Source organism: Coccidioides posadasii, chromosome 2 (assembly GCF_018416015.2).
Source record: "Coccidioides posadasii str. Silveira chromosome 2, complete sequence".
In the NCBI taxonomy this organism is placed as follows: domain Eukaryota; kingdom Fungi; phylum Ascomycota; class Eurotiomycetes; order Onygenales; family Onygenaceae; genus Coccidioides; species Coccidioides posadasii.
The window spans coordinates 6,117,823-6,139,379 of record NC_089408.1 but is presented as its reverse complement, the minus strand read 5'-3'; the positions used below and the strand labels follow the sequence as shown (position 1 = coordinate 6,139,379).

Sequence of the window (21,557 nt, the reverse complement as noted above, 5' to 3'; positions counted from 1 at the left end):
ATAGTATGATATCGAAGTTAGTGTTGAAGCGCAGTATCAAAATCAGCATGGTGGAGTTTCTTTCATACCTTTTTTTTTTTTTTTTTAAAGATGCTATGCATTTTTATTGTTTAGCAAGGGATTTGGATCAGGATTCCGGACTGGGATTATTGAGCATGTCCTGGCGGATCATTTGCTTCCGTGGGCCATGTCTGCTGTGGAGCATCGGTTTGATAACAAAGGGGGGTTGGACAAAAAAGGGAAAGGGAATTTCAACACCAGGATTTTGTGTTTTTCACGAGCAACAGTTATATGGTTTGTTTTTTGATAGGTGTTTAGGTTTTCCTTCTTATGGGCATTTTGCGACCTCTTTTTAAATGTCTCCTGAGTTCCAGCTGTGGTAATGCCCCCTCCCATGTTTATGGTTTAACAGTTATCAATGGAATGGTATATGTGCTTTAATGACCATGAATCTTTCAATTTTTCCATTCAAGGGGGAATGAGGGAAGCCTTTTCCCCCTGTTCCAGAAATTAAGAAAATAAAAAAAAATAAAAATAAAAATAAAAATAAAGAATTAGAATTAGAATAGTTATACACTAGGACTAAGAAGGTACATAAAATTATTTTGAACTTCGAAAATAAGCGCAACCCAGTTGACCGATTCATCATAACGGTATTATAGCAGTCTTATTTCCAACACCGTTCTGGGCGCCATCGTATGTGCATGTTAGGCATTTTGAACTTGCCCAACCTCCTCGGTCTTTTCAGGAGGAGGTCGCGGTTCATCTGCAGAATGAGATTCTGGCTCTGGTTCTGTTTCTGCGGAAGTATTATTCTTTTCTTCTGGTTGATCCTGAGTGGTATTTTCTGTGTTGGAATCTGGAGATGGTTGATCTTTTGTTGCAGCTTCGGCTGGTAGGTCGTCAGAGGGCCTTTCGGGGGAGCTTTCGGGCTTCGAATCCGGTTCAGATTCCTTCAGTGGTTCTGCCACTGGGGCCTGGGTTTGTTCCTCGTTCTCTTCTTGCGCCTGTATTTCTTCTTGTGCGGGCCTATTGGGCTGTTCATGTAAGGTTCCATTCTCCGTAGGCTCAGTGTCCGCATTGACCCCGGGTTGCGAGAGTTTATTGGATGTATCGGTCATCTCAGTTTGCTCTTCCTGTCCTAGCTTCTCTGGCAATGATGTTATCCCATCCTCCCCTGGTGTCGCGACAGCTTCGGAAGATTGTTCAGATGGTGTCGACGGGGTATCATTCTGTAGATTGTCGAGTTGTTCGACATCTGTCTCTTCCTCCGTCTCTTCCGTAGGCTCAAGAGCAGAGGTATCCCCCGTGGTCTTAGAACCATCTTCGTCTTCAGCAGCCTCTGCGATCGTGCTGACAGCAGCACCCGTTGATGGCGAATGACGATGTCGTCTTGTCGTTGCTCCAGTTCCCAAGGAGGAAGCGGAATCTAAACTTAACTCAGGCTGGCGTTTATCCTCTTTGCGTAGTATTGTCATTTTTCGGCCCGCTTCATCCGGCTTGCTCGTTCGCGGTTCTTCCCCTTCTGCTTCAGCAGGAATAGTATAGTTATCCTCCGGGAGCAAATTGTACATGTCGCAGACGGTTTTGAAAAAGACATGGAGTCCATCGTGGCCCTCCACTTGCCAAAAGACCTCTCGATGCTGGAACCAGGCGTGTGCGAAAATTCGATATACCCTCCGAAAGATGTTCGTCAAATGTCTCATGCTCGCCTGAGGGCCGCCTCCTGCCTCACTCCCTAGGGTCAATCTGCTCGGGAAGAATTTGGGCGATGTGAGAATGTTTGTCGCCCAGTCGAGTGTATGACAGCAATAGTCAATCGCGCAGCACGCTTTAGGCGGATCATGTACTGCGCAGAGGTACTGCCATTCAGAGGCGCGCATTTCAGGACACGTTTGTACCGAGCAGGGAGGAGTTTCAGCGAAGAAGGCAATGACGATATTATTCGCCTTCATAGTGAGGAAACGGCATAGTTCGTAAAGCCAAAGAGAACGTTCGACGCCCTCTGGAGGTTCGGCGAGCTGCTCTGCCGTTGCGCGGTTAATCGGGATCACGGTCGAGGAACCGGGTGGACGAGTGTAGTCTTGGTAGGAAGCTTTGAGGTGTTCTTGGAGTTGGAAAGGAGAGTCGAGCTATGAGCCGAGCAATAGTCAGCCCTCGAACCTATAACGAGAGATTTGAACCGGCAACACACTTGTGAGAGCGGAACCAGCGGTGGCCCGGAGGCCATATCTACGGCCTTGGTGCCCGGGCGAATTCGCCGCGTAGAAGCGTCATCTTGCGCAGGCGATGCCGCAAGGGGACTATCGCTCACGGTGGGAGATTTTGGACCAATCTGCACTTCGGTGAAGGGAGGTGGACTGGGCAGACGCGGAGAGCTTGAGGGAGAAGCTCCTAACGCTGTCATTATGGATTCTCATGAAGCAGTTCAAAAAGTTCTGAATGCCTAGTGACGCTGCCTCCGGATGTCAGATTGCCTAAGGCCGGCAGAGTGTGTGGTTGGTTGAGCTTGGGGAAGTGATTGCACAGTTGCACAGGTCGATATTAATATAACTGATATGCAGTCTCTCCATATTATGCCCCGAGAGGATGTCATGGAGAATGAGTTTAACCAGCGGTTAATTAAGGTAACTAACTAGTAAACTTTTGGAGTAACTAGTTAACTAGTTAACTTAGTTAGTTTAACTAGCGGGTTAATTAAGTTAAGTTAATTCTTATGTCAGCGCCAAGTTTTGCTACCGTTGCGCTGAGGGAAGAGGTGCAGCCAGCGTTAGGATTTATCTCCCCACGGAGCGCAGAAGCGGAATAATTTATAACGTGATAATAGTCTTGTGTTGGCTGGTTTGGACTGTTCTGCTGAAATGGATATCAATGAACTTGATGAAGACGGCCCTCCGGAGCTGGTTTCCATCGAACCCGATACATCGCAGCGTCCAAAATCCCCCACAGATCTCAATCTTCCACGGGTCCCAATTACTATTGTAACAGGTACTCAATTGCCGTTATGTCATTAATTTTGTTTTTATTCAAGCCACAAAGCCGCTTTACGGAGGATTATGCTAAAGAATGACATGCAGGCTACCTGGGTGCTGGAAAAACCACGCTCTTAAACTATATCCTGAATGAGAGGCACGGGAAGAAGATTGCTGTCATATTAAATGGCTCGTACATTCCTTCCTAGGGATATCCCCTGATACAACCCGGCTCTATGCTAACGGGTTGAATATAGAGTTCGGGGATTGTATGTTTTCGGGCTGCGAATTCACTTCACCATTCCTGACCCTTCTTTAGCTGCTGATATTGAGAAGTCCCTAACTGTCAATCAAGAGGGCCAGCAAGTCGAAGAATGGCTTGAGTTGCCAAACGGCTGTTTATGCTGCTCAGTGAGGTCAGTCTGCCATGGTTGTTATTCTAACTAATTCAAAAATCTCACGTGGTTCCGTAGAGACACCGGCGTTATTGCTATCGAATCCCTAATGAGCCGGCGTGGTAGCTTTGACTACATACTGTTAGAGACCACCGGGCTTGCCGATCCCGGGAATATAGCTCCCTTGTTTTGGGTTGATGATGGACTCGGAAGCTCCATTTACCTCGACGGCATTGTCACCTTGGTAGATGCAAAGAATATATGCCATCTTCTTGACCAGCCGGCTCCTCAAGAAGTTCAAGAGAACCGAGGTGGTGCAGTTCTAACTACCGCACATTTACAAATTTCACATGCCGATGTGGTGATCTTGAACAAGAGTGACCTTGTTACGGCTGAGGAGCTGGAGCACGTTAAAAGGCGCATTAGAGGAATCAATGGCTTAGCGACAATCCATGTCACTGACCATAGCAAAGTACCACAAATTGAAGGAGCACTCCTGGAACTTCATGCCTATGATAAGCTCGCGAATTTTGACTTTAGTGAGAAGGGCCAGAGCCAGCTTGACCCCGTATGCGTTCCGTCCCCTCGCGCTGTTAATCGCATTCCATATTTTTCCTAACCTGCAGTTCTAGACCATCTCCACCATTTCATTCGCAGTACCAGATTTACCGGAGTCGAAACTTCCCCTTGTCGATGAGTGGCTGCGTTCTGTACTATGGGAGCGCCAACTCCCGCTGTCGTCGTCTCATATGCCTCAAGAGGACGGCTCTCTAGACTTCGACCCCCATCGCCTCAAAGCAATTATTCGCCTTACCAACGGCAATATTAAAATTGTGCAGGGTGTTCGAGACATATTTGAGATCACAGAATCCGAAAAACAAGACCCTTCTTGTGTGGTAGCATCCAAGTTCGTTTTAATCGGTAGGGGACTAGGAAAGGATTCATCTGTGTGGCAGGAAAGTTTGCTTGGCATGCTTGGAGATGTTAAAAATATCGTTTCGAAAGTCAGAGAATAAGGCATCTCATTTTGTTTAAAAAAGTATTCTGTGACGTTTGGCTGTCTGCATAGATCACACGCTGGCAAGAGACAGCAATGATATCCCGCTGGATGGTATGCCCTATTCCGTTCCTCTCTCAAGACAGCTTCAGGAAAATAGACCTACAAATGTGACAAACAGTGAAGATAATGATGATGACCACCTATATAATATAACCTGGATATTATCATAGCATTGAAGTTGGAGAACGGCGGAAGTTTTCCGGCTCTTGGCGTACGGCGGAACTATGTGCCAAGAGCGGAATTGCCAAATGTTCTCTAGCGAAGCTTTGGAGTGTGGCGCGCATATCATATAAAATTTATTATAACTACCTACTATATGGATTACCTTTAACATTAAGTCATAAATATGTAAAACGCAATCATTATTTTCATCACATGTACATCGTTCTCCTTAGAGAAGGCGAATTCTCTGCGTCAAGGTGGAAATAACTGTCGACCTCGCAAACTTCCATATCTGATATCTCAGCCGCGTTATCATCCGCATATAGCGGCACATGCACGATGGGAGAACCGACCGGGCTTGTAGCAATCTTCGGCCGACTCTTAAACACACTGGCATAATCCGCATCTTCGCTGAATAGTTCATCTCTTGGAGTAGTAGCACCCGATCTTTGGCCTTGCTTTTGTCTTTGTTTATTGTCAGGGGTCTCGAACTGGTTGATGGGAAAAGATTGTGAATGCCTTGAAACTCTAGATTTCCCTAAGGACTGCCGGGGACGGGCTTCCGGAACTGAAAGTCGGGACATTGATTGTCGAGTACGTTCAACCAGAGTGAAGGCACTATGGTCTGCTCGTTCAGATATGTCGTGCGTATGATCGTGTGGGTTTGGTTCTTGAGATTGGTAGCTCTGGGAAGCGGCCGCTTCAGCTATTTGTGCAGGTGACATCTCCATAGGAGGGCTAGCATTTTGCATCGAGACATCCCTAGAAAGACCGACTGATATTGATCCTACTGAGGGTTCCATTTCTCTGAGTCGGGTAGGGAATTGCAGGCTAGGAGCTTGATCGGACTTATAAGCCATCGCTCGCTCTTCTTCACCATCGTGAACTCTTTCTTCCTCTCTATCTTGATGTATGGGGCTCTCCACCTTCCACCGTCTATCTGGTAGCTTAGCGCCTAATGTAAATTTGGCAAGCGACTCATGGAAATCTGCCAACAGAGTCTTATAATCCGGATTTTGGGCATTTGGGTTCTGAGCCACTTGACCTATCTGTGCAAGAGACGCCACTGTTAATTTTTGATGATCCCGGAACGCCAACACGCGATTTTGGCTGTGCGCTTCCGTCCCTGTAGCATCTGGTTCATCCTCCGTCAACGTCCGTCTAAATTCTCGCCATTTTTGTAACTTTGATTTCTGCTGCGCAATGCGTTTGTCTAAGTCTGCGAGAAGATCGGAAGACCGTCGTGATCGTACAGAATCCAAACCGTCAGTCTTCGCTACCAAGCGTAATCGAGAGAAGTCCAGTTCTAGAAGAGGGTCCAAATCCACCTGCAACCCACCATCCAAAATGGCCTTTGCCCAGTCTCCACTGCCGTACCATGCAGAAATAATATTGCGTCGTGTATGCTCCACTTTATCGGCAGCGAGCAAGGACCTTGCTCCTGAGGGAGAGCGCTTCGAAAGCTCGTCTGCTTTGGCGTGGAGATGTTGGTTGAGATTTGCGTAGAAGCAGCCAAGACTCTTCCTTTCGTTAATAGTAGAGCTAAGGGAGGAGCGGTAGGCAAGAATCAACGGGAGTATGTTGCTTTGGTCGCATGCCGTTAACTGTTGAGCAGTGGCTAGATCGATAGCAATGCTTCGAGCTTGGCTCGGGAGGAGAGATTTGCGCAAAACGGCTGTGGAGAAAGAAGCCAAAATTTCTTCAAATCTTTCGCTTTTGCAGTCGTCTAGCATGGTCTTCCGGAGAATCGCTTCTCGCCCCAGAACGCCATTCTTCTTTAAATCCGAGAGCATGCGGAAGAGCGCAGCTCTTAGGTTGACAGACTGCAGCGGCTCAAGGGGCGGAAAAAAGGGTTGTAGCTTCTACAGAACTGTCATTACTCTTGCTTCCATCATCCGTAAGGATTCAGTGCCTCTGCGCGAAGAGGTAGCATACAGTATGTGTCTCATTCTTGTCCCATATCAGAAACAGGTGATAGAGAGACCATTCCACGGCCTGAATTCTTCGACGAAGGGTATTCTGCGATCCGGAGAGAGTTTCTAGGGTAATATTAGGCCAGCCAGAGCGGGTGTCTAATCGAAGGAGCTTCAAGTTGCGGAGGAATATAGTGAGAGGTGCGGGACCGGACCATGTTTCCACCCTTTGTTTGGTAGGTGAACGGGCGGAGGAGCGCTGCATTGAGCCGGATGCATGTTCTTTCCCCCAGAGTGCTATCTTAGAAGGTACCAAAACTGCTCGTCTCTAGGAGACAGCTTGCATTCTCGGTCAATAGGGAGGTGGTCGTTGTGTGTTGATAGTCAATTGGCTGCGTCAATCGGCTGGTCGCAGCGTTTGTTTGCTCTGTTTGCTTCCGCCGTCTTTGCTCTTCCTTGTTGGTCACTTGCGCAAACCCGCTCAACGTACCAGGTTTGTTCTATGGGGATGGATGTGTTTCTACTCTCCACGACCTATGTATATAAATAGATGCTGCTGTTTCCTGTATAAACTTATTTTTTATCTGTAATTGTTTCCGGACTCTCCCTCTTACACTCCAAAATCATGGGTTCTCAACCGACAAACGAGACGTCATGGTCGGCACAAGCAGGTGAAGGGTTTTTGGGAACTTGAAATATGATACGCATTCTGCTAACCAGGTCTATATCCTCAGTCATCTCCAGCCTCCCTCACCCCCCGTTTGAAAATGGCCCCTCCCCTGTACCATTTTTCCACCTCCTAGAGCGCCTTAAGACAACGAAACGGGAAGGCTGGCGCCGATTTGATATTAACCATGGCGAATCCATCTCGGACCATATGTATCGCATGGCAATAATGACCATGCTCGCACCGCCATCTCTTGCTCGGAAGCTTAACATACCACACTGCACGAAAATGGCGCTGATTCACGATATGGCCGAGTCGGTGGTCGGAGACATAACACCGGTTGATACCGAGGTGACAAAGGCCGAGAAAGCGCGGCGAGAGGCTGAGGTCATGGAATATATTTCTAAAACGCTGCTGGGCGGGGTGTATGGCGGTTCAGCGGGAGAGAAAATGCAGGCGATTTTCCAGGAATATGAAGATAACGAGACCCTGGAAGCGAAATTCGTTCACGATATCGACAAGATGGAATTACTGCTGCAAGCGATAGAATATGAACGGACGCATGGCGGCAAGATCCAATTAACCGAGTTCTATGGCGTTATGAAGCGCATCCAACTTCCGGAGGTGAAAGAATGGGCGGAAGCGGTGATGAAAGAACGTGAAGCGTTCTGGGCGGACAAAGGCGGCGCACCGCCCCTCCAATGATCTTGACGAGTTTCCTTTTCATTTTTGACCTACGATTGGATGAGAGGATGACAAAATGATAGAAGTCATTCCTGTGCGTTTTGGCGGCGAATGAAATCGGGTTGGTGTTAATGGTCAATTTGGTAGAGTGGGAAGCAGGCCCCGATGGCCATCTAATTTTCTCTTTTTCAGCACGACTCTATTTGTCATGGCTCATTAATAGATTTCTTTCGTCAAAAGCTGAAGTTAGACGATATTCTGTCTGTACCCTTCTATGTAGATATGGAGCCTCGTTCAGCCATAAGAATGTCGTCAAATATTTTTCCGGAAATCAGCTCCAGGGATCGGCCAGATCACCGTCTCGCAGCACCCAGCCATATGGTAGTTTGTAGTCCGTTCCACTTGCAAATCTTCAATCTAATGGCTCTTTCTCCATCTCCTTGGCCAACATCTCCGCTTCTTCTCTCATTTCCTCATCGCTCCTCGGCATTCTACTGTCATTATCGACAGCCGGAAATTTCGTACGACTTCTGCCTTCCATCTTTTGCCACATGTGTTTTGCAATGTCGCCCTCGTCTCCATCTAGCATCCCGTAGATGGCATCCGAGCCGCCTTTATGATCCAAATCTGCTCTTCGCCGTGGAATTATGTGGGCGTGGACATGCGGGACGCTTTGACCCGCGTCCACACCATCCTGGATGGCGATATTAAGACTTGAAGATTTGAAGACACGTTCGACCATTCGGCCTACGCGGCGCACTGTGATGAAGAGGTCGGCAATTTCGTCAGGGGTGAGGTCGGAGACGCGGGGGACATTGCGAATGGGAGAGACGAGGACGTGACCAGGGAGTAGAGGTTTGAGATTCACAAGCGCAAAGCTCAATGATGTCATAAAGAAGACCTGTTGGAAAATGCGTGGATCGGTATCAAGGTTAGACGCCATTCTCTGACTTGATGCTCGAGGACCAAGGGGAAACGTTGTTGCGAGATGCATGTAACTACGCGGGATTGAGTGAGAAGAACTTACCTGTGATGTCACTAAGAAAGGTCCGAAATATACGGGCTTTTTGGGTATTAGGGCCATGGCTATAGAGGATTCTGAGGACTGGAGTGTCATCTGCACGGAGGGTTGGGAATTCAATTCCGGAGGGGTCTCCTTTTTGGCAGAGCGGATCATGCCGAGACTTTGGGGACCTTGAAAATAACTCAACTACGGAGTACGGAGTACTGTGTCCAAGCGTCACCGACGATGTTACTTAAACATTTCACTGGTACTCCGTACATATTTTGTATCGAGTAGTTACTTCATATTCTCTTCTTATGGTTCTTAATAACTCCTCCAGGAAGTAACACACTGACAATCCACACTGTAGCTACAAGAACTCGCCGCTGTTGCTCACAGAAAATGGCCCCGCAAGGCTTTATCCTATACAAGTGCATGGGATGCTCCCCAGCTACAGATTAAATTCTGCTATCCATGGCAGGAGAGATCAAACGCTTTCTATGTCACTCAGCTCTTCGGACGTATCGTTATCTAGGGCTATTGGCACCTCCCTACTTCCCTCAACTTTTCGGGGTTGTGCTTGAATGCCGAGCTGGTCATGCTCCGGTTCATCTTCTCCGGGGACCAAGAAGCCGCCCCTTTCGTGATAGTCTGCCTCATCTCTGTCGACAGGCTGTACGTCAGATGGTATAATGTTCCTCTGGTTGACAAAGGGATTCTGGGATTCCGTCTCTATGGTATCCCCGTACTCTTCTTGTATTCGCTCGGATATTCGAAGGCCCATGATAAACTTCCTCCAAGTTGTAAGAATCAACTTTTCTTGCTTCAATCTCTCCCTCTCTCGTCTCTGAGCATCTTCAGCCCGCCAGGCATCTTTGACAAGATCTTCATTCTCAGCAGCTACAACCACTCCTTGAATAATGGGAACCGCCATCTTGCTGCCAAACTCGAAACCGATAACAGCTTCTGCGTAGTCCACACGGAGCTTCTTGCAAACCCGAACAGTAGCTGGCCACGGGATGTGCACGGCGCCTTTCGGGACCATCCAAGGGGTAAAGCAGTCTATGTTACCGTATTCATTTTTCGGAATTATTCCATCTTGTATCGGGTCCGGAATTATGTACTCCGTTTGATGGAGCGCATAGAGACCCTGCTTCGGTTTCTCACCAGTCTCCCGTTCCATCCTGTCAACCTCAAGCTTTCTATTCCGTGTAACCGCTCGGATTGGGACCAGTTTTAACGGCAACTCGCCAAGCTTAATCCGTCGTCCCTCCTTATGCCAGCTCTCCGCGGATAAACACTTCTGGACATCTGATCTCCGGTAGACTTTCTCCTCCTTTTGTTTAGCGCCCTTCCCAGAAATGAACATCCTCACATGACTTGCTCCCGGGCGAAGTGCTTCTTCCCGACGCAAAAATCTTTCCAGCACAAAGTCTTTAGACGCCTTAAGGCTTTGCAGGGTATCTCCTTCTTTCGGTGCTTTCTTCTCTGGCTGTTTAGCCACCAGACTTCGATCCTCTTTCTCATCAACTGTCGTTCTCTTATCCCTTGGACGAATATATCCCCTCATCGTAGCTTTAAACCAGTCGTAGACGTAAGGTCCTGTACTCAGTTCGATTTCAACGGGCTTTTCAACCGGTATCCGGAAGCCCTTGGTCTTTCCGGGCCAAGTTTGCCGTCTAAGGTACCGAATAGTAACATCCTTTGCGGTTGCATCAGGAGAGTACGCGACGACGTATGCAATAACCTGCTTCGCTTTCTCAGCTTTCGCTCCTCTCGGCTCAAACGCTGCCAGGAGCTCCGGAGTCATCGCAACGGAATTAGGCAAAATTAACGACTCCACTGGAATGATTTCTTGGGTAACAGGAGATTCTACTTCAGACCAATATGTGGGAAACGGGGAGTCCCCATCAGCTAGTTGCTGCCTTTTGTTGGAGATTTTAGACTTCCCCTTGGGTCTAGGTGGTAATCCCTCATCTAGAGAACTTTCTTCGCTTTCCACAGGACTGTTTGGTGCTGTTTCATCCGCACTTGCGTACTTTTCGATCTTTGCCCACCCGAAGCCGATGGGTTGCAGGCTTGCAACGAGTCTCGTTTCGAGGCCCAACGCTCTCAGAAGCGCCGTGAACAACTGGGAGCCTACATCGCGAGATCCGTATAAACGACGAGCATGTTCGCGGAACTCATTGAGATCCTGAATCTTCTCACCAAATCGATTCTCGTCTTCCTCGCCTCTGTTAAACGCCCTTAGTTCCTCTTCCAACACCGATACGGGTCTGTAGCCCCGTTTGTGCAGTCCAGGAGACGTAATTTTGAAATGCTTCTTCCAATAGGCAGCCAAAACTTTTAGCAAGTGAATAGTCGGGTCTCCTCTACTAAGGTCAGGCCGGTTGGGCTCGACGTAACTCGAATCTTCAGTCCAATCACGATCTCGCTTTCTCTTTTTCGACGACTGCTTTGGCGTGGGCTTTGGAGTTTCCAGGCCAGCTGCTATCCTCCATCTCTGGATTTCCTTCTTGATACCTTCTGGTAGTTTCTCGCGTAATATTTCATGAATCTCGGGATCATTTATCCACCAATTCCGAATAGCATTATGAAATAGGAGAAATTGAACATGCATGCAGTGTGTTTGGATGCGGATGAATCGTTCAATCTTACTGGGTCCCTTCTTGCCTCCAAGTGGCTCGGTCAGTGAAACATGGTTCTTTTGTATGGTGATGTCCAAATCTCGCAGCTCCGGGGTGGGAGCTGCATTAGAACCAGATGGGGCTGCGAGGACGTCTTCCCAGTTCACCTCTTCATCATCGACATCGTCATCCACACCGGCGCTGTTAGCGCTATTCTCCAGGTCCGAACTGGATAGAGAACTTAATGATGACGAGTCAGACTCTAAAGAAATCTTTTGGGCTTTGAGTTCTTCCAGTGTAGCCGATTTTGGAGGTGTATCGAGAGCTTGTAGCAGGCCGCGCTTTGAAGGAGTATCCTGAGTGGAATGATCCTTGCGCGGCACAAAAGGAGGCATTTGATTCGCCAATCAGGTGAAATAGCGCGTCTTATTTCGAAGCTCGTTGCATGGGCTTTGTTGACAAAATGGCACTGTGCTGCGTATCAAAATCGGCTCGCGATTCAACTCTGGTGGATTGAAACGGCTGGGTGGAACCAACTTTTTCTTCTTTTCACCTTGGGCCGAAATGCACATGTAAATTATCCTGGTAAGTGTCTAAAAACAAGAAGAATATGGTGGATCTTGGACATGTCTCAGGTTAGAAGACACTTGAGGGACTGGAATTTAATAGCTATATAACCAACTTCTTGCGCGGAACGTTCTCCTCTGCTTGGTGCGAACTCTTCCAACCGGCGAGCCGCGTTCGCACGTGGTAGCCAACACATGATTGGCTGGAGCAATCGGCTCGCCAACCACACGGCCTACACCAAGCATCTCTTGTTCCTCTATCAAGATCAAGATCTCGACTTTGGGAGACATGGGCTGTTTAGCCATATAAAATTCGCCTTGATCTCCTAGAAAATTCGAAGAACAGCTTACCTAAATAGCTGTGTTAAGCATAGCCTAAATTGCAAATGAAAATCACGCTGCAACCCCCCTGTAAACCATCGAGGTCCATTCGCTCGCTCATCATATATTAGCTACACGCGTTGTAGACGCCGGTAAAAAGCAATCAAGTCGTTGTTGGCGGGTCAATCTGCAAGTAGCAAAGATCATAGCATTGCTATCTGCCTAGACAGCTGATACATCAGACTCAGCGAATGAACAAATCAGTAAATTACAGCTCTGACATGGAAGCACAGAAAATAGAGGCAGCGAGACAACATTGCATAGAATGAAAAAGTAAAAAATGATGCCCGTAAGGGGTCCCTGGAAACCCGAGGGAGGAAAAAAGAGGAGTCGACATATCGTAACAGCGGTGTTTTCACTGGCGAACGAAGAGCACAATATAGCTTATCATCGTTGGCAGTATGCAACTCTCCTTCGGCATGGAAAATGGTATCAAATGAACACAGAGGCCGTATCATCGTTAGAAGAAAGAAGACTTATCGACGAGCACAACAGCTCTGGGCAATGCGTAAATAGGAATACTCGATAACAATAAGACGCTCAAATGAACCGAAATGAACAGCGGGAATCGAGGTTTAAAAAAAAAAAAAAAAAAATTCATTCGTAGTCATCAACGTCCATCGTCTCGTCAATTTCAATTTTCGTCCCCAGCGCTTCTTTTCCTTCCCGGATCATAGCTTTTAGTTGTTGGTTTAGTCGACGAATGCTTGCGTCTTCCTCCTTTTCCCTGCGACGGATCTTCGCGGCATATCGCTGGGCCTCGAGAGCGAGAGGGCTCTCATTCGGTGTTCTTGAAGGATTACTGGGAGCTGGAGAGCTGGGTGAAAAAGTGGAAGAGGACTGATATTTCTGGGCCAGTGAGGAGGATGGTCTGACCGGAATCAAACTAGGCTTCTTTGGTGTAGATTTGGCACCTTGCCTTCGCAAACCACCGTGGTGTGTCAAACTACCTCGACGATTAACCCTGCGGGGCAAAGATGACGGAGTGGTTTCGCCGAAACGTTTCTCGGTCTTAACCAGCACCCAATCGCTGTCTGGTTGGGGTCTATCGATGGAAGCGGGGTCATTTGATATCAAAGGTTTTGGGGTCAGCGGGCTTTCAAGCTGATTTAGCTTCTCCCAGGCACTTTGATCGAGAGACGGCGTGACCTCCGCAGTCACTGCTGGGGCATCCATATCGTAGCCTCTCCCTCCGCCAGCATAGAAACCACGGAATGCACCAGACCAACAGAAGTCCCAGACTTTTCCTGCGACTCCTCCAACCAGGTTCATCACGGCTCTTCCCCAGCCAAACGATGTCGATACAGATGAATCATCAATTTCTTCTGTGTCATTGCCAGCCGAGGTCGGCCTTTCTCGTTTCCTCTTATTCCCTTCACCTGTTGTTAGCGGATACGTAGAGTATCGACTAGGTCTATAGTCTAGCTCCGCTCCATTATCTTCAAGCTCCAGTGCCGTTCCAGCAGATGCAAGGGGCACTTTGTGTGCTTCCAAACCCCCGCCAGCTAATCTGTAGTCGGTATTCGCAAGCGGAGCAGGGCTGGTCGGATCAGTAAACTGAGTTGAGAGGTCTCCTCCCCATGCGAGACTGCTTGATGTATGATGGCTATCGAAGTCATTATAGCCGTATCTTGCACGCTTGCGACTGTTTGGGTGACCTGAAGACGTTACCGAACGACTGAGGGACGATGTCGCGGATGGAGTTCGAGGAGAGCGATAGAACTGTGACCGTGCACCAGTGAGGTCGAGCTTCGGGGGAACAGGGCTATCGAGGAAGAAATCACCAGCCATGGGTGATTCCAAAGGTGTCATGCTTTTGTTTTGAAAGTTTCACTTAGTTGTTGCCGGTGATCATGCCGAGAAGATATTTCACCAGACGGCTGGAAACCAGATGGCGGTATGGATGGGAAAGTGGGATAACCCTCTTGTTTATTTACCAGGCAAACAACAACAACTACAACAACAAGATGCTTCTGGTCAGTAAATTTTTGATATTCCTGACCAGAACATGGTTGGGAAATGCAAGTTGATGTGTTGGTTTGCTGTTGTTTGACAGCCTCGTCTGAAAAAAATTGTTAGAGGTGTTGGGGCCATCTTAGCAACCCCAATTCCTCGCCCTGTTTTGCTTTGGTTGGATGGCTGGTAGCTCCAACCACCATGTGAAGAAGCAATTTTCCGCCTGAATCACGCATCGCTCACTCACACTGAAAAATTCTACGGCAATATGCACTACTCCGTAGTGGGAAAATAAAAATATTCATATCCCGTATGGTTTTCTTCATACTAACAATTTCTGCTACAGACCATTACAGCTTCTGGAGTGTCCAGTCTCTGCCCGCAGCCTCCAAGCCGTCCTCACCATCCACCAACACACACCATCCCTCACCTCCATTCCCACCCTCACCCCCAATCGCCGCCTTGAAGTTCTTCTTCGCATACTCGAGGATTTCATCATCAAAGGTCCCTGGTTGCAGCCACACAGCAGGAATATTTAGGGCATGCGCCTCCTTCAAAATCTCCCGGGTCACTTTTGGCGGGGTAACTATTGATAGTGACGTTTGTGTTGGAGAGGAGAGCTCGGATGGTGATTTCACCGTGGCATAGGACTTTGAGCGCAGCTGGATTTCGGGAGCCTTGGGGTTGAGCGGGGTTACTGGCAGTGAGTGCTGGTGGTACCAGGCGAGCACTAATCAACGGCTTATTAGCAACTACTATAGATGAAATCGTTGCCACGTAGACATTGTGGGAAGATATGTGCGCGCGCGAAGGACTCTTACATTTGTAGCCAAACTTGCTCGCATCAGTGCTTGCACCCGCCACGGCGAAGCGCGGGGATGAGAAGAAGTGTTTGACAGCGAGTTCCATATCTTCCGAAGACATCGCGCCTTAAGTATATTTTCTATGATTGAATAGAGCTCGGTCTCGTATATATAAAACAGGATTCACTCTCTATCTGGCGCTCCGCGGATAAAGTGTTATTGACGTTCGACCAAGCGGAAAATCGAGGATGACGAAAGTTCCGCTCTGATTCCACACCTCCCGAGGTTGATCCCGGCTCCTCGACCATGGCAACCCTGTACGCCGTCCCAACACTCCTAACCTAACCTATGAACGGGGTCTGGAATACATTCGCAGGACATTCTCTTATGAGGACGTAACCCGCGCGACTTTCTGACGAGAAAGCCAGTTTCAGTACAGCGTAGCCGTCCTATCTCGATCCCTATTCGGGAGCCCGCAATCCCCTCCCAGAGACGTCCCGGAAACGTCCCGCCTGAATATTGGGGCTTTGGGGTTCAAAGCCCGCAAGACTAATCCAATAAGCCTCTGTGGTCTAGTTGGTCATGACGCCGGTCTCATATTCACTTTATGACGAGTGGTTAACTGCTTGATATCCGGAGGTCGCCAGTTCGATCCTGGCCGGGGGCACTTCTCATGAAGTTACTTTATTCTTTTGGGCAATTTTAATTTTTTTACTTTTAATTCAACTCAGACATCCTCTGAGAGATCCATCTCTGCGGCTCTTTGACATTCGACGATTATTATACCTATTTCCAAGCAAGTCAATTGAGCAGTGAAAGGCCGCCATGGAAAGAAGTCATCTTCGCAAAGAGTAAGATAATACACTATATGTGCACCGGATACGACTATTTATGCGCTTAATATCCGTAATAATTAATCAGATCCGACCCATGGACCTCCTTCAGCCGCTTATTCTCCCTCTTCAACAAATATCTCATCCACCAAGCACAAAATATCGAACACAAAGCGAAGGCGGCCGACGAACTGAACCCGATCACATATCGGGGAGAATCATAGTCGGGCCACACATACGCGCCGTAAATGTAGCCAATTTGCCCACCGATGTTTGTCATAGCGAGAATCACCTAGTCATGGTCAATCAGTGTAAAAAAGAGGATAATAACTGGGAGAGACAGAAGTCAGGAAACATACAGCTCGCTTTTCTCTTGTCTGTGATAGTGTGGATGATGCCCACCCGATTATCACCGAATTTACGGAATATGCTCCAATCGGGAAGATAAAGCACGCGATATACCGCCCGGCAGTGTTAAGTGTACATGCTGCGATCACGAACCCGACAATCGCGGTCGTGAGGCCCACGGTGATGTGCCAAGTGCGTTCATGGAACCGACCAGAGCTGTATCCGAAAAGAATTCCAACTATACCAGCAAAGATGAAGGGGGGGCATGTGAGGAGCAATGTGATCGTCGTGTTGAAGCCAATTGTTTTAACAACACTGCCAGAACTATCAGCATCAGGTGCATATTCCAAGTCATCTGTAGAAAACATACGTGGGGAAGAAGCTGTTGAAACCACACGCCGATAAATGGAAGTTTTGCATTAGGCAAAAAATCCAGGTCCGTTTGTCCCTGCAGGCCTGTCGGAGGCCTTCCATTGTCGATGCCTGCTCTGATTCACCCATCTTATCCATTTCAATTCTCGCATGGGCGAGTTCGCGTTCTTCCGGTTTTAGCCAACGAGTTGTACTGGGAGTATTTGGTAATAACCAGAATCCAGCGAAAGCCACAACGGCTGTCACACATCCTTCAATGATAAAAAGCCTGTCGCAATGTCCCATTTAGTTACGGCTTGTGCATGCGGGTCAGTTGTTGCGCGTTCATACCATCTCCATCCAGAAATCCCCCTTACATCGTCAAGGCCATAGAATACCCCGGCGGCAATGAGACCAGACACTCCTGTGGCCAGAATCTGTGCAGCGTATAAGACTGCAATACGTGCTGCAACCTCTATTCAACAAGTGTGCCATTCAGCATCATCACAAGAATTAAAAAAACGACATAGCGTCATACCTTTCCGCGTATAAAATATGGACAGTATATATGTAGCTCCAGGATAAAACTTTGGGCTCTTCAGTTAAATCCAAGTTTCTACACGTTAGAGTTACTCACAGGTGCTTCTGTGATCCCAAGGAGGAATCGGCATACCACCATCCCGGCATATGACTGAACCAGGGCAGTACATGCTGTTTTGAGAACGGTCGTCAGACACGATACATATTTTATGCTAGAAGTACATAAAAACAAAAGGCTCTCGCACCTGAAACAGTGGCCCAGATAACCATCCAGGTGCTCATGTAGATACTTGGTGGTACCCTCGTGATCAACATATTGCTTGGAACTTGAGTTAAAATATAGCCAACAAAGAGGATGGAAACCGTGGTGTTGAACTGGGTGCCATGCATCCCCAGATCCTTTTCTAAACTATTCAGCCGAGCTTGGGCAATAGTGTTCCTATCAACGTAGTTGAGAAAGTACATGGCAAACAGTGTTGGCTATGCCAATGATCAGCAAAGTTGAACTCTGTACGAAGGATGTAAGAGGTTGTCGAGAATGAGAAGCAACATTCATAAGAAACGCCATGTTCACCATTATGCGGAAATCGAGCTTCCTGACAAGCTTGATCTCCTTGGGGTCAGTCTTTGGTGTGGCACCAGCATAGTCGCGGCCTGCCTGTTGGGCGAGTTCTTTTTCATACAAAGCCGGCTCTTCCGCGGTTTCGACACGATCAAGGACGGTGGGAGTCTCTCCCATCTGCTTTTCGCCACTGGCTCCCATAATCAAGAGCAGCTCAATGGGCAACTCGCGCAGCAAACTGATAATTCTCACTCTTTGAAAGCTTCAGCCTAAATGGATACGGCTAAAAGGAGCTGCGCACTGGAGATTCTTCAAGGAGCAGAGCTCAGAATGGCGCTTCGCGCTGGTTTCTCGGGCAATTTAACTAAACGGAGTAATAGCGGAGAGGCAATTTTTCCGCGGTGTTGGTTTAAGAGCTTCACCATGGAGGGCCACAGGCGGAAACGTGCAAATGGACAGTACCAGCATAGCGCCCATCTTCTGTGTTCATTCGTTGTCAATCCGGCATTGATCGACGTCCAACTCCATGTCGACTGGGATTCGCGAACCGTCCCTCTGACTTGGCTCAAGGTTCAAGGCCCCCAAGAAAGCGTGGAATGGCCACACTGCCTTGATGTGCATGCATATCTTGGTAAAGCGGGGAAGCTGTACGGAGTTCCTAGAGCTCAAGTTGTCTTTTGGACAGGTCTTGATTCAAATGCGGCGCTTATTTCAACGGTGACTTCGCATTCGAGCGACAAGTGTATATTATTCACCTTGTAGAGCTATCTTCTATGGCCCAGTTTCCACGCTGCCGTGAAAGTGACGATGAAGGAGCTACGTTGCAAACGGCTATCAATTTTCGTAGTTGGTTAAATGTCAGCTATTGCTGCTGTTTGCACGGACTCCCGGTCCCCACACCGTGCAATCAGCCGGGAACAGCGTTCGGCGCCAGCCCACCATCACCCGCTCGTCCACTGCAGACCTCGTGGATCACCTCCGAAGACTGCATGGGACTCGTCATGCGTAGGTAGCATCGCTCAGTGAAGTCGCTCTCGAACCCTCCATCATCAAATTACTCATATGTTGTCCATCTCAGGCCGGACTCGCGACCGCGCTGCTCCTATTTTAGAATAACCAACTTCCCGCCCCTATCCGACCCCGGCGTTAAGCCAAGATGACCGTTACGCACCCCATTCCGCGGGAATCACTTCCCTCCCTACCACTCTTTCTCGAGGCCAGAAAGCAGGCGTGGAGTGACTGCAGTAAAGTTGCGATCATTGATCAATCCAAAAATGAGAGCTTTACATATGGCCAGTTGCTTGTCGACGTCTCTTGCTTGAAGCAACGGATCCTGGACACTCTATCATTAAAGGACCTAGATGAGAGACGAATCGCGTTCCTGATTCCATCTGGATATGACTATGTCGTATGTCAGTGGGCAGTATGGGCCGCTGGCGGCATCTGTGTCCCACTGTGTAGGTCCCTATCATGACCAGCTGCTTGAACCTTGGAAGTAATGAAATGTCTAATTAAGATACATAGGCGTGACTCATCCTGTGAAAGAGCTACTCTACACAATTTCCGACTCTGACCCATGCTTGGTGATATTGCACGATTCCTTTGGCCATAGGAAAGATGCACTGGCAGAAAGCTGCTCAAATGTCACCTTTTTGGATCTGGCCCCATTGGCTTCGACCACGCCAGAGACCATAGTGCTTCCGCCATTCCATCCACCGTTTGACTTGTCCAGACGTGCGTTGATGATTTACACCTCCGGGACCACGGCGAACCCAAAAGGATGTGTCACAACCCACAAAAATGTTATGTTCCAATCCAATTGTTTGATCGAGGCGTGGAAATATACTTCCTCGGACCACCTCATACATGTTCTTCCATTGCACCATATTCACGGCATTGTCAATGGCCTTGTCGCCATTTTACTCAGCGGCGCTACGGTGGAAATGTACCCTCGCTTCGACCCTGCAATTATTTGGGAAAGATGGTCTAGCAGGGGCTCTTCAACCATGTTCATGGCCGTTCCAACTGTTTATTCGAAGCTGGTGGATTATTTTGATGCACATATCAGGTCCACAGGTTTGGAGGCCACGGCTAGAGCAGGCGCAAATTCATTGCGCTTGGTGGTAAGCGGTTCTGCCGCCCTGCCAACCCCGATCAAAACCAAATTTTTCGAAATTACTGGCCAAACGTTGCTAGAACGGTATGGAATGACAGAAATTGGAATGGGGCTAAGCTGCGGCCTGGAAGTGGACAAGAGAATTGACGGAAGTGTTGGTTGGCCACTACCAGGTGTGGAAGTTCGGCTTACGACCCGAGATACTGGGTGTATCATCCCATCGGAATCTGATGAAGACGGAATGATAGAAGTCAAGGGTGATAACGTGTTTTTAGAGTATTGGGGGCGGCCTGATGCGACGAAGAAAGAGTTTACGTCCGATGGATGGTTCAAGACCGGCGATGTCGCAAAGAGAAATGAGAACGGTGCTTACTTCATTCAGGGACGCCAGTCCGTGGACATAATCAAGTCTGGAGGCTATAAAATCTCCGCTTTAGAAGTTGAAAGAAAAATGCTGGCCTTAGACGCCATACAGGAAGTTGCGGTTGTTGGGTTGCCCGACGAGGAATGGGGCCAACGTGTCGCTGCCATCGTAAAGCAAAGACAAGGGGTAAGCAGTGAAAAGACGTTCTATGGATCTGCTTCCTTGAAAATGTGCTGACGTATTGATAGACACCACAGTTAGAAATACAGTCGCTCCGCGCCGAGCTGAAGAAAGAAATGGCCCACTATAAGGTGCCTACCGTTCTGACGGTCGTGGATGCCATCGAAAGAAACGCTATGGGCAAAGTGAATAAAAAGGATCTTGTTAGAAAATATTGGCCTTGCAATTGATTTACTGTCTCGATGACAGATATTGTACATACATACATAACATACGTACAGACAGACATAGATATACCAAGCTTTTTTGTGACGTGTTTCTCATCTGTTAAGTTAGAGTATTGACTTCTGCAGCTCTTCAGGCTAAAGTTTTTGGGATCCATGAATATCAAGGAGTCAACTTTTAAAGGCATGAAGGCTACAAAACAGGTAAAAAGGACAGAAAAATCTGAAAACTGCAACAAACAAGCAGCAAAGTCACTGCTACTCCTCAGCATCGTCGCCGCCATCCCCCTCCGTCCTCGTCCTCTTCATCCGAGAATTCGGCTGGTGCTATTCATTTTCAAAGGTATCGTTCCAGCGACGAGGGAGCAGGCGGCCAATGGCCTACAGGTTGTTAGCGTGGATCCGCCGTAAGTGGTCGGACTAACTGGTGCAAGAGCATAGCAACTCCATTGCTTCCATCTTGTTGTTTCTTCGGCAGTGAGCGAGATCCTGATGGAACAGAAATATGTGATTATGGTAGAAATATGCCCATTCATTTGTGCATGATATTTTTTGCCTGGAATGTCCTTACAAGAGGAGGCAGACTGCTGCATAGCAGCTATAGTGTTGTAAAGGGCTGGAGGAGTTGCTTCGCGCATCTTATTATTCCTTTGGCAACGAGAACACAGCCCATGTTAAGTTTGTACAAACAAGCAGAAAAGAAAGTTTATACATATCTAGTTTAGAGTGATAAGATTACTCTTAAAGAGTATCTTTTGTGCCGGTTAGCAGGGCGCCGAGCCCGTCGCGCCCGCCCGCCATTGGTCTGCCGCGTGCGCCATGCCTCGCCGCCTTTACGCCGTCTCACGCC

General features: G+C 48.2%; 11 protein-coding genes and 1 non-coding gene across 12 annotated transcripts; 5 read left to right on the top strand and 7 right to left on the bottom strand.

Moving 5' to 3' along the window:
- Positions 1–520: 520 nt before the first annotated feature.
- D8B26_004444 (uncharacterized protein) lies at positions 521–2,587 on the bottom strand. The gene is made up of 2 exons (XM_003064973.2): positions 2,195–2,587; positions 521–2,132 (listed from the first exon to the last, which is right to left on the bottom strand). Exons 1-2 carry the CDS (start codon positions 2,405–2,407, stop codon positions 708–710), a joined length of 1,638 nt encoding a protein of 545 aa, XP_003065019.2. The 5' UTR covers positions 2,408–2,587; the 3' UTR covers positions 521–707.
- A 274-nt stretch (positions 2,588–2,861) lies between these two features.
- D8B26_004443 (uncharacterized protein) lies at positions 2,862–4,548 on the top strand (the record flags this gene model as incomplete). Its single annotated transcript, XM_066124487.1, has 5 exons — positions 2,862–2,988; positions 3,078–3,165; positions 3,230–3,388; positions 3,446–3,935; positions 4,000–4,548. The coding sequence occupies 5 exons, from the start codon at positions 2,862–2,864 to the stop codon at positions 4,381–4,383; spliced, it is 1,248 nt and encodes a 415-aa protein (XP_065980568.1). The 3' UTR covers positions 4,384–4,548.
- Positions 4,549–4,798: 250 nt separating this feature from the next.
- Positions 4,799–6,853, bottom strand: D8B26_004442 (uncharacterized protein; the record flags this gene model as incomplete). The annotated part of the gene is made up of 2 exons (XM_003064971.2): positions 6,525–6,853; positions 4,799–6,451 (listed from the first exon to the last, which is right to left on the bottom strand). The coding sequence occupies exons 1-2, from the start codon at positions 6,765–6,767 to the stop codon at positions 4,799–4,801; spliced, it is 1,896 nt and encodes a 631-aa protein (XP_003065017.2). The 5' UTR covers positions 6,768–6,853.
- Positions 6,854–7,004: 151 nt separating this feature from the next.
- Positions 7,005–8,759, top strand: D8B26_004441 (uncharacterized protein). Its single transcript, XM_003064970.2, has 2 exons — positions 7,005–7,173; positions 7,237–8,759. The coding sequence occupies exons 1-2, from the start codon at positions 7,128–7,130 to the stop codon at positions 7,872–7,874; spliced, it is 684 nt and encodes a 227-aa protein (XP_003065016.1). The 5' UTR covers positions 7,005–7,127; the 3' UTR covers positions 7,875–8,759.
- On the bottom strand, positions 7,948–9,030 carry D8B26_004440 (uncharacterized protein; the record flags this gene model as incomplete). The annotated part of the gene is made up of 2 exons (XM_003064969.2): positions 7,948–8,754; positions 8,881–9,030. The coding sequence occupies 2 exons, from the start codon at positions 9,028–9,030 to the stop codon at positions 8,266–8,268; spliced, it is 639 nt and encodes a 212-aa protein (XP_003065015.2). The 3' UTR covers positions 7,948–8,265.
- A 313-nt stretch (positions 9,031–9,343) lies between these two features.
- D8B26_004439 (uncharacterized protein) lies at positions 9,344–12,045 on the bottom strand (the record flags this gene model as incomplete). The annotated part of the gene is made up of 2 exons (XM_003064968.2): positions 12,021–12,045; positions 9,344–11,952 (listed from the first exon to the last, which is right to left on the bottom strand). The coding sequence occupies exon 2, from the start codon at positions 11,876–11,878 to the stop codon at positions 9,344–9,346; it is 2,535 nt and encodes an 844-aa protein (XP_003065014.2). The 5' UTR covers positions 11,879–11,952; positions 12,021–12,045.
- A 522-nt stretch (positions 12,046–12,567) lies between these two features.
- Positions 12,568–14,405, bottom strand: D8B26_004438 (uncharacterized protein). The gene has a single exon (XM_003064967.2). It carries the CDS (start codon positions 14,240–14,242, stop codon positions 13,028–13,030), a length of 1,215 nt encoding a protein of 404 aa, XP_003065013.2. The 5' UTR covers positions 14,243–14,405; the 3' UTR covers positions 12,568–13,027.
- Positions 14,406–14,669: 264 nt separating this feature from the next.
- D8B26_004437 (uncharacterized protein) lies at positions 14,670–15,404 on the bottom strand. The gene is made up of 2 exons (XM_003064966.2): positions 15,208–15,404; positions 14,670–15,116 (listed from the first exon to the last, which is right to left on the bottom strand). Exons 1-2 carry the CDS (start codon positions 15,308–15,310, stop codon positions 14,737–14,739), a joined length of 483 nt encoding a protein of 160 aa, XP_003065012.1. The 5' UTR covers positions 15,311–15,404; the 3' UTR covers positions 14,670–14,736.
- A 346-nt stretch (positions 15,405–15,750) lies between these two features.
- D8B26_004436 lies at positions 15,751–15,856 on the top strand. The gene has a single exon. It is a non-coding gene; the product is annotated as a tRNA-Met (tRNA).
- Positions 15,857–15,942: 86 nt separating this feature from the next.
- On the bottom strand, positions 15,943–18,024 carry D8B26_004435 (uncharacterized protein; the record flags this gene model as incomplete). Its single annotated transcript, XM_066124486.1, has 8 exons — positions 15,943–16,314; positions 16,382–16,685; positions 16,741–17,010; positions 17,073–17,196; positions 17,260–17,317; positions 17,395–17,432; positions 17,507–17,741; positions 17,836–18,024. The coding sequence occupies 8 exons, from the start codon at positions 18,022–18,024 to the stop codon at positions 16,087–16,089; spliced, it is 1,446 nt and encodes a 481-aa protein (XP_065980567.1). The 3' UTR covers positions 15,943–16,086.
- A 72-nt stretch (positions 18,025–18,096) lies between these two features.
- On the top strand, positions 18,097–18,622 carry D8B26_004434 (uncharacterized protein; the record flags this gene model as incomplete). Its single annotated transcript, XM_066124485.1, has 2 exons — positions 18,097–18,470; positions 18,586–18,622. The coding sequence occupies 2 exons, from the start codon at positions 18,097–18,099 to the stop codon at positions 18,620–18,622; spliced, it is 411 nt and encodes a 136-aa protein (XP_065980566.1).
- A 199-nt stretch (positions 18,623–18,821) lies between these two features.
- D8B26_004433 (uncharacterized protein) lies at positions 18,822–20,766 on the top strand. Its single transcript, XM_066124484.1, has 2 exons — positions 18,822–19,280; positions 19,348–20,766. The coding sequence occupies exons 1-2, from the start codon at positions 18,980–18,982 to the stop codon at positions 20,538–20,540; spliced, it is 1,494 nt and encodes a 497-aa protein (XP_065980565.1). The 5' UTR covers positions 18,822–18,979; the 3' UTR covers positions 20,541–20,766.
- Positions 20,767–21,557: the final 791 nt, after the last annotated feature.